This window comes from Myotis yumanensis, unplaced genomic scaffold (genome assembly GCF_028538775.1).
Source record: "Myotis yumanensis isolate MYYU_CA2020_CCGP unplaced genomic scaffold, mMyoYum1.0.hap1 SCAF_1, whole genome shotgun sequence".
In the NCBI taxonomy this organism is placed as follows: domain Eukaryota; kingdom Metazoa; phylum Chordata; class Mammalia; order Chiroptera; family Vespertilionidae; genus Myotis; species Myotis yumanensis.
Genome location: NW_027223752.1, coordinates 29838326 through 29847882, shown reverse-complemented (window position 1 = coordinate 29847882; position 9557 = coordinate 29838326). Strand labels below are relative to the sequence as shown.

The window sequence follows — 9557 nt, the reverse complement described above, 5'->3', positions numbered from 1 at the left end:
CGACTCCGTGGAGATGCCGTAGGCCTGGAAGTGTGTGTGTGGAGAGGGGGGGTGAGGCACTGTTTCACATTCTTTTCTCCCCACCCCCACCCGCCCGCCTATCTCTCCTCTCCACCCTACACAATGGTCTGGTTGGTCTCATTCCGTCCCCGAGCTTCCCGAGTTGGGTCCGCTGTCTCAGATGCTCTGGGCAACTAGCTCTCTCCCCAGCCACCCGTTGCCTCCTGGCACACCCACGAGTGACTGGTGGCTTGCCTGTTTCCCTTTGTGGGCTGCATTTCCCCAACCCTTTCAGACATGTGTCCCACTAGCAGTGGTTCTCAACCTTCTGGCCCTTTAAATACAGTTCCTCATGTTGTGACCCAACCATAAAATTATTTTCGTTGCTGCTTCATCACTGTAATGTTGCTACTGTTATAATCGTAATGTAAATATCTGATATGCAGGATGGTCTTAGGCGACCCCTTTGAAAGGGTCGTTCGACCGCCAAAGGGGTCGCGACCCACAGGTTGAGAACCGCTGCACTAGAGCAACTCTCCTTGGGAACTCCCAGGCTGTCCTGGTAGCCTCAGCGCCTGCACGGAGCTCCCAGGTGCTCCCGCTGCCCTTGGTTGGGAGGAAGTTCTTTGGGTCACAGCCGCCTCCACTAGCCAGCCCCGGTGCTCCCCCCACCTTTCTGGGCCTTCTGGCCAATGGCCACTGGGGAGGGAGCCAAGACAAGACGGCTGGACTGTTAGGCTAGTGTGACAAGGGGAGTGAGGGCAGGCCAGAGAGGCACGGAGCCAGGCCCGGTGAGCTGCCTAATGGTTTATCCCGGTCTCACTCAAGGCTGAGGCCTCTGTGGTGCTTGTTGGGCCTGGTTGACTAAAGGAACTGCAGGGCCAGCTTTCTGTGGGACCGGAGACAGTGGGTAGAGGGTGGGGAGAACATAGGGTCCTTGGTGAGCTACCACAGAGTCCAGCATGAGGCTGGCAGGGAAGCAGTTTGTTCTGGAGGTCAGAGGAGACTTACCGCATCGGCCAGCAGATCCTTTGGCCCTTTCTTCCCTTGCCCTGCCCAGGTCTCTGGCTCATCCCTTCTAGAATGCAAAGATAGAGGCCAGAACTGGGCTCTGAGATCCCATCTGCTTTCTAAGAAGACTGGGGGAGGAGGAAAGCTGGTCTTTGTGGAGGGGAGGCTTTGAGTCTCCTGCAGAGTTGCCCATGTTCGTCTTCACTCCTCGGCTCCAGAGCCCTTCCAAGGTGCTAAGATGCCGGCTGGATGCTTTCAGGACTCGCTTCTGTTTTATTTCCTTCCAACCTCAAGCCAGGGGAGCCGTCATGCCTTTTCAGATCCCTTCCAAGAGTTGCCAGGGGGGGAGGGGGGGGCAGCTGGGCCAAGCCCATAGATTAGCTCTCATTTTCTGCACCTAACTCATGAAATACACCTGGCAATCGCCGAGCTGCTTTGCATTGCACTCCCAGGAAATCACTGCTGAAAAAGACTTGCACCTGAACCCCATCAACCTCGTCTACTTAAGGATGATTGGCTTCCCCCGTGGGGCCTCTAGCCTTTTCCACTACCCTGTTCTCTGGTGGTTCAGACCCTCTTGGGTAGATGTGGGCTGCAGAGCCTCTCCAGGGAGCTACTTTTCTCAGCAAGCTGTTGAGGAAAACAGAAGTGGGGTATTACACACACCTCCTCAAACCACTTTGGGCAAGAGGAAAGAATGAGGTAGGGTGGAGTAGGGTGGGACTGGGCCTGGGCCTGTAGGTAGGGTGGGACAGGGCAGGAAGGGGTGGGGTTTGTGCAGGAGGAAGTGTGCCATATCTGGACATTGTGCTGGAAGGTATCTGGATACTGTTGCTTGAATTCAGGTAAGTCGCCCTTACCTTTCTGGACCTCAGTGTCCTTACCTGTAAAATGGCCCGGTTTGTCTCAAAGCTCCGAGGATCCCTGTGCGTGTGTCTGACCCTTTTGGATGATGTGCGTTTTGGGTGATGTATCCCCTGGGTGGTGGATTTCCATGGTTGGGAGGGGAGCCCTGCTCAGATGCTTAAGGTTTCGTAGTTTCAATAGCTGTGGTCTTGGGAAAGTTATTTAATTTAATCCCCAAGCCTCTGTTTCTCCAGGTGTGAACTAGGAAAAGCCATCCTAGCGATGGTTGCAGGTGTGATGGAGTTGCAGTTCACAGGGAGGAAAGGGGAGAGCCACACACATACTGGGTAAACAAAATGACCTCTGAGAAGCCCGACTCCAAATGCTCTCCCATGTGAAGGCCACAGAAACTTGTCATCGCGAGGGAACATTGTAGGAAGTAGGCTCGCCGAGTGGAAGGGCAGAAAGAATCACCCACGCAATTAAATTAATTGTCCCTTTTTATATTTTCCCCGAGATTTTGGTTGAATGACCAGAGTAAGCAGTAGGTAGGTGGTGGCTATTTTCATAATTTTGTTGACAAAGTAGCCAGGGGAGCACTCATTTACATGTAGCTGTATCGCAGGGTTAAAAAATGCCAGCGTCTTTGCTTGCCAGAATGAAAAAGCTCTTCTGTGTGTAGAGTTTGCACTTCAGGCAGTTTTGTTTTTTTTTTTTAATCACATATGAAAATGCTCTCTTCACTAAGAACTGATAGGAAATTTATCCCCTAGCTTTCCAAAGAAAACTAATTTGTTTTTAAAAGTAGATCTAAAGTACACACAAAAATGAACAGATTAAAAGTCCAATTCCAGGGCCAAATAATATGGTCCAAATAGAGATTTGGTAAGAGGTTACACCAGATTTGTCACTAGGCACATTTAAAAAAATCTACAGCTGAGAGAAATTTTATCCAAAAGTGTTCCTGATGACCAGTTTTTAAAAAAGCTTTCTTTTTTGTGATTATCAAGTAAAACTCTGTTGACACTTTTGGTGCTTTTTTTTGGTTTTGTTTTGGTGTTTTAAAAACCTTTTTTCTCCCCCAACTTTACTGAACCATAGTTTACACTCATACACATCCTTTTTAAGTGTAAAGTTTGATTAGTTGACAAGTGGATACACCCAGTTTTTTTTTTTTAAAGAACCTCATTCTTTAATATATTTTTATTGGTTTCAGAGAGGAGGGAGAGAGAGAGCGTCCGCAGGCCAATGCTCTATTCACTAGGGCACAAACCAGCTAGCGCGCAGTTTTTTAAAAATTTTTTTAAAAAGTATTTTTATTGAGAGGAAGGGGGAGGGAGAGAGAGAGAAACATCAATGATGAAAGAGAATTATTGTTTGGCTGCCTCCGGCACACCCCACACTGGGGATTCAGGGGCTCACACCCCAGGCATATGTCCTGACCTCCTCCTGGTTCGTAGGTCAAGGCCACCACCGCGGGGTCCAGACACAATTTCTAAACCTAAGACTAATCTAAAGCTATTTATTGAATTCTATGTTCTCTGTGAGAACAAAGGTCTGAGAAATGGTCTCCTTTTAAATTTAAAAACAGTCTCCATAAAGGAATATTACTTTGCTTTGCAATACAACGCTGAAAACAGGCCAGTAATTATAGTGATTAGTTTGTGTTGAGGAGGTGGCTGGCCCTTGAAACTAGATGAGATGAATCACGGGCCCTAAAGAGCATCTGGTTTCAACTACTGGCTGTACCGCTGTGTGACGGGGCAAACTGGGTGAAGTAGACCAACATTGATTATCTCAGTTTCCTCACCTGTGAATTGGGGATAATGGTATTATTACCTTAACTTGTGGCCGTCAGGATTAGGACAGTGCAGGCCAAAGAGCAAATGCTCAGTAAATTTTAGTTATTAGATCTGTGTTAGCACAGTGGCCAGGCCGACACAGTTGCTGCCCCTGTGAAAAGACTGGCTTTGTTCCAGGGCAGCAGTTCTTAAGCCCTTGGTCTCAGGACCTCAGTGTGCTCTTAAGAACTGAGGACCCCGAAGAACTTTGTTTATATAGGTTACATCTGTCAATGTAGAGTGCATTCAAAATTAAAAAGGAGACATTTAGCCCTAGCTGGTTTGGCTCACTGGATAGAGCGTCAGCTTGGGGACTGAAGGGTCCCAGGTTCGATTCCGGTCAAGGGCATGTACCTTGGTTGCAGGCACATCCCCAGTAGGGGGTGTGAAGGAGGCAGCTGGTCAATGCTTCTCTCTCATCGATGTTTCTAACTCTCTATCCCTCTCCCTTCCTCTCTGTAAAATATCAATAAAATTATTTTAAAAAAAAAGGAGACATTTAGAAAATGTTTATTAAAAAACAACAAAGCTGTTTCATAGGAACAATGTGTAGTTTTTATGAGAGAAAAGAACATTATTAAGAAAAGTTGATTCTTTTACATTTCTCCAAATCTTTTAATATCTGGTTTAATAGAAGATAAGTAGATTCTGTCTCTATGTTCAATCTGTTGTGATACATTGTTTTGGTGGAAGTATAAAGAAAACCCCATTTCACCCAGATATGTGGATGGAAAGAGGAAGGCTATTTTGATAGCTTTTCAGTGGATATTCTTTGATAATATATCAAAACTTGACAAGTAGTTTCTCAAAGCTTAGTTATAATGTAGCATCTGAAACAGTATCCATGAACTTTTTTTTTACCCTACTCTCTTAAAATCCATTGCTTTCTTTTATATTTTGTTTGGATCTTTTTACCTGGGCATGACTTTGTAACCACCCAACATATTTAGGAAATATAATTCATTGAGTGATGCAGATCTTCAAATGTTGGTAATTCCATTATACATATAAAAAGTTACATTTATAGTGTCACCACTGATCAGAAAAATCTTTAGGATACAGGTTTCTAAAATTCTAATTTTCTTCTCCTTCTTTGCGTTTTTGAGTTTCCTTGAGCCAAACTGATGACAATTGCCAGGAAGCAAGATCTCAAATGTTCCCCCAAAATTCTAATTTTCAAATGAAAGCTCAAAGTTTCACTGGCAGCAAATGGTAGTTTTCCTTAAAATGACAGGCTCACTTTATCATTTTTGAGAATGTCTACCAAATACCCTAACCTAAAAGACTAATGCCTCTCAATCTTCCTTTGAAGTAAAGTGGTGTTCCCAGATAAGAGCGGCTAGTTCATCACACAGTTGTCATAGGAGACCTTCAGCGTGCAGCAGAAATGCTCTGTGTGTACTCCCCATTTTATCACTCCTAATATTCAGAAGTTGTGCTTTTAAGGGTTGTGATTTCAGAAAAATAAGCTTTATGGCTTCATCAAGGATATTCTCTGTCTGTTTTTTAGAGTGGGAGGGAGGGAGGGAGGGAGAGAGAGAAACATCAATGTGAGAGAGACACATCGATCGGTTGCCTCCTCTATGGCCCCCAGTCAAGGTTGGGGATCAAACCTGGGACCCAGATACTGCAACCCAGCTATGTGCATGGGCTGACACTCTAACTACTGAGCAACGCTGACCAGAGCAATCAAGGACATTTTTTTTTCTCTTAAATATATTTTTATTGATTTCAGAGAGGAAAGGAGAGGGAGAGAGAGAGAGAAACACCAATTAGAAAGAGAATCATTGAATGGCATGTCCCACACTGGGGATCGAGCCTGCAACCTGGGCATGTGCCCTTGACTGGAATTGAACCTGGGACCCTCCAGTCAGCAGGCTGACCCTCTATCCACTGAACCAAACCGGCCAGGGCTCAAGGACATTCTTGAGTGAACCTAGCTTTTTGTTTTTTCCTAACTGCAACTGTATGGTGGTAAAGAAAGACTTCCAGCATGATTTGATTCATCCTAAGGTACCGCAGTTTTAATCAAGTGTTTTTACAGTGAAAAAAGGCAACTATCTTAGTGTTAGCTTAGTATATCTTAGTATTATTATGAAAATAGCTTAACTTGCAGACCTCTCTGAAAAAGTCCCAGGGAACCCCAAGTATGGTCCTTGAGAATCACTGTTCTAGGGAAAGACAGGCCAATTTTGGCTACAGGGGATTGTAAGTCTTTCCCAGGTGCAGAGGTACAGCTTTTATGGCTGCACAATGTAATCTGTAGTACTAGATAATACTGAATATACAGTACCTATCACTTCTACAGTACGTCACAATGTGCCCGGCACTTTTCTAGGGGTGGATATAAAAGTGTGTGTGTGTATATCTATGTCTCCCTCCTTTCCTTTTATTGTTTCATTTATAACTACAACAACCCTATAAGGTAGATTTTTTTTTTTTTTTTTTTTTAACACAGAGAAGGAACCTGAAGCTTAGAGAGGTTAAGTGACTTCTTCAGAGCCAAGAAGACCAAGCTCTTGGTACCACTGAAGGATGAACTAAACCCTGGAGGCACTCTAGCCATTGCTTGCTACGAGGAGATGGGGGTGGTACACATCATCTCAAGGGAGAAGGTGCAGGGCTGGATGGGCCACCATTGCTGGTGTCCTCTGGGTCCTTGTCCTGACCTCTGCTCTCTGCCCTTTGCCCTCGGCAGGATGACATCCCGGGAGCAGCTGGTGCAGCAGGTGCTCCAGGAGCTGCAGGAGGCGGTGGAGTCCGAGGGCCTGGAGGGTCTGGTGGGCGCTGCGCTGGAGGCCAAGCAGGTCCTGTCCTCCTTCACCCTCCCCTCCTGCCGGGAGGGCGGCCCCAGCCGCCAGGTGCTGGAGGTGGACTCGGTGGCCCTGAGCCTGTACCCCGAGGACGCGCCCAGGAGCATGCTGCCGCTGCGCTGCCAGGGCGAGGGCAGCCTGCTGTTCGAGGCGGCCAGCCTGCTGCTGTGGGGCGACGCGGGCCTCAGCCTGGAGCTGCGGGCGCGCACCGTGGTGGAGATGCTGCTGCACAGGCAGTACTACCTGCAGGGCATGATCGACTCCAAGGTGATGCTGCAGGCCGTGCGCTACTCGCTCTGCTCCGAGGAGTCCCCCGAGATGACCAGCCTGCCGTCCGCCACGCTGGAGGCCATCTTCGATGCGGACGTCAAGGCCACCTGCTTCCCTAACAGCTTCTCCAACGTGTGGCACCTGTACGCCCTCGCCTCCATCCTTCAGCGCAACATCTACTCCATCTACCCCATGCGCAACCTCAAGATCCGGCCCTACTTCAACCGCATCATCCGGCCCCGCCGCTGCGACCACGTGCCGGCCACGCTCCACATCATGTGGGCTGGCCAGCCCCTGACCAGGCACCTCTTCCGCCACCAGTACTTTGCCCCTGTGGTGGGACTGGACGAGGTGGAGGCTGAAGAGGCTACCTGCCTGGCCCCTGCTCCTCCAGCCTCAGCTCCTCCTGCCCCGGCTCCTCCGGCTCCTCTGGCTGCAGCGCCAGCTCCAGCTCCGGCGCCACCGCCAGCCAAGACCCCGGAGCTGCTCACCCAGGAGCCTGGCCTCAGCTACTCCCACTTCTGTGAGCGCTACAGCGTCACCAAGAGCACCTTCTACCGCTGGCGGCGACAGTCCCAGGAGCACCAGCAGAAGTTGGCCACCCTCTGCTCAGCCAAGCATGTCCTGCAGGACAGTGTCCGCCGGGGGGGCATCATGTCACTGCAGCAGTTTCTCCAGCGGTTCCCCGAGATCTCCCGCTCCACCTATTATGCCTGGAAGAACGAGTTGCTGGGCACTGGCACCTGCCAGCCCCCGGCCCCCAAGGAGGCGCTGGGCGTGGAGGAGCAGGAGAAGCTGCCAGAGGAGCCGGCTGCCGAGGGGCTGGGGTGCTCCATGCTGCCCGGGTCCAGCCCCGGAATGGTCCTCATGCAGCGGGCCAAGCTGTACCTGGAGCACTGCATCTCCCTGAACACACTGGTGCCTTATCGCTGCTTCAAACGCAGGTTCCCTGGCATCTCCCGCTCCACCTACTACAACTGGCGCCGGAAGGCCCTCCGGAGGAACCCCAGCTTCAAGCCGGCCCCAGCCGTCTCCACAGCCCAGGCTCCCCAGCCAGTATCTGTTGGGGAAGAGGCTCTGCTCCCTGAGAAGGGTGAGGTGGGAGAGGGGCCAGGGAAAGCAACAGGTGTGGGGGGGTCACCCACCCCCCAGGAGTTCCTGCCCCCGAGGATGCCCCTGTCCCGTCGGCAGAGGCGTCTGCGCAGGGCTGCCCGCAAGCAGGTGCTCAGTGGGCATCTCCCCTTCTGCCGTTTTCGCCTCCGCTACCCTAGTCTGTCCCCCTCCACCTTTTGGGTCTGGAAGAGTGTTGCCCGGGGTTGGCCCAGAAGCCTGTCCAAACTCCAGATCCAGGCTCCTACCCTGGGCAAAAGGGGGGTGCAGGAGGCCGAGGCGAAGCGAGAGGAAGAGGCTGGCAGGAATGTGACAGCTGCCATGGTCCCAGCTGCAGGGACCCCAAAGGTGGCAGTTCCTCCAGGAGAGGATCCAGGGAAGGCCCAGGAGGGTCCTTCCAGAGAGAGGGCCCTGCCAGAGGGGGCCACGGCCCAGGGGTGGCCCCACAGTGGGTCCTGGCCCAGCCATCCTGTGGTGGCGGCGGCAGGTGGCAGGGACAGCCAGGCGCTGATGATGGACATGCTCGCCACCACGAAGTTCAAGGCTCAGGCCAAGCTCTTCTTGCAGAAGTGCTTCCAGTCCAAGAGCTTTCCCTCTTACAAGGAGTTCAGTGCCCTCTTCCCCCTCACGGCCCGCTCCACCTACTACATGTGGAAGCGAGCCCTGTACGACGGCCTCACCCTGGTTGATGGCTGACAGGGTGATGCAAAGGGGCTGGGAGCAAGGGGACCAGTTTGGAGAGGGTCAGGGACCTGAGTTGCCCCTGGCTTGGCCAGGATGCGCCTTGTTCTGGCTCCCACAGTGTCCACCCTGAACCCAAAGGCAGATTTGTGTTGTTTCTTGGCTCCAGGGCAGAGAGAGAGCCGGACCTCGGCCATTGGGTCTGCCGCAGAGAGTCACAGGACCAGCGGCGGTCTCTTCAGTTGTTTGCCCTTCTTATTTTGATTGTGTCTTGGATTTAGTGTTTTATTTTGGTTTAAGTGGGTTGGCTGGGCCCTCTTGCTGGTATTGGAAGCTGTATGTGTTGGGGGGAGGTCTGGAAGAGGGTTGGTTAGCTAAAGCTGCTTTCAGTTTTTTTTCTGGGGACAAAAGGAGTATTATGGCATGGCCATCTGCCTCTTGGGCAGAATATACGTCTTGAGTTGCTTTTGGGACTTAGCACTCTCCTTACTCAAATGCATTTCCCTAAGGAGCATCAGAGATCAAACATGGAGCTTCTGAGTGGCATCCCCAAGGGAAAGGGAGTGGGGCTCAGTGTGAGCAGAGGCAGGATGTCTAGGAAGAACAAGGGCCTCTGAGGGCTGGCTTGTTCCTTGCGAGCAGTGTGGTCAGGGGCTGAGGGAGAGGCTCCCGAGTCTCTGCTTGCTGGTGCCTGGCCCCTCTGCAGTCCTCTGCCAGTCGGGCTTGCTTTTGCGGAACCCGTCTTTGCTGAGCCTCTCGTCAGAGCCTGGGCCCCATCTTCAGGGAGGGACCGCACAGTGGCCAGGCAGGTGAAAGACTTGAGTTTGCATTGTCCTAGAATGAAGTTGGAAAACTAAAGAAATAAAATGATGTGGTGCCCGCAGCCCGTGGTCTCTGGTATTTGTTCTGCTGGGAGAAAACTGCCCATTCGCACGTCCTCCTTGAGTTTAAGGGGTCTGAGAGTGGTCGTGATCATTTCTCTGTC

General features: G+C 51.0%; 1 protein-coding gene across 1 annotated transcript; it reads left to right on the top strand.

Moving 5' to 3' along the window:
* The first annotated feature begins 6397 nt into the window (after positions 1-6397).
* On the top strand, positions 6398-8587 carry VRTN (vertebrae development associated). Its single transcript, XM_070403601.1, has one exon. It carries the CDS (start codon positions 6398-6400, stop codon positions 8585-8587), a length of 2190 nt encoding a protein of 729 aa, XP_070259702.1.
* Positions 8588-9557: the final 970 nt, after the last annotated feature.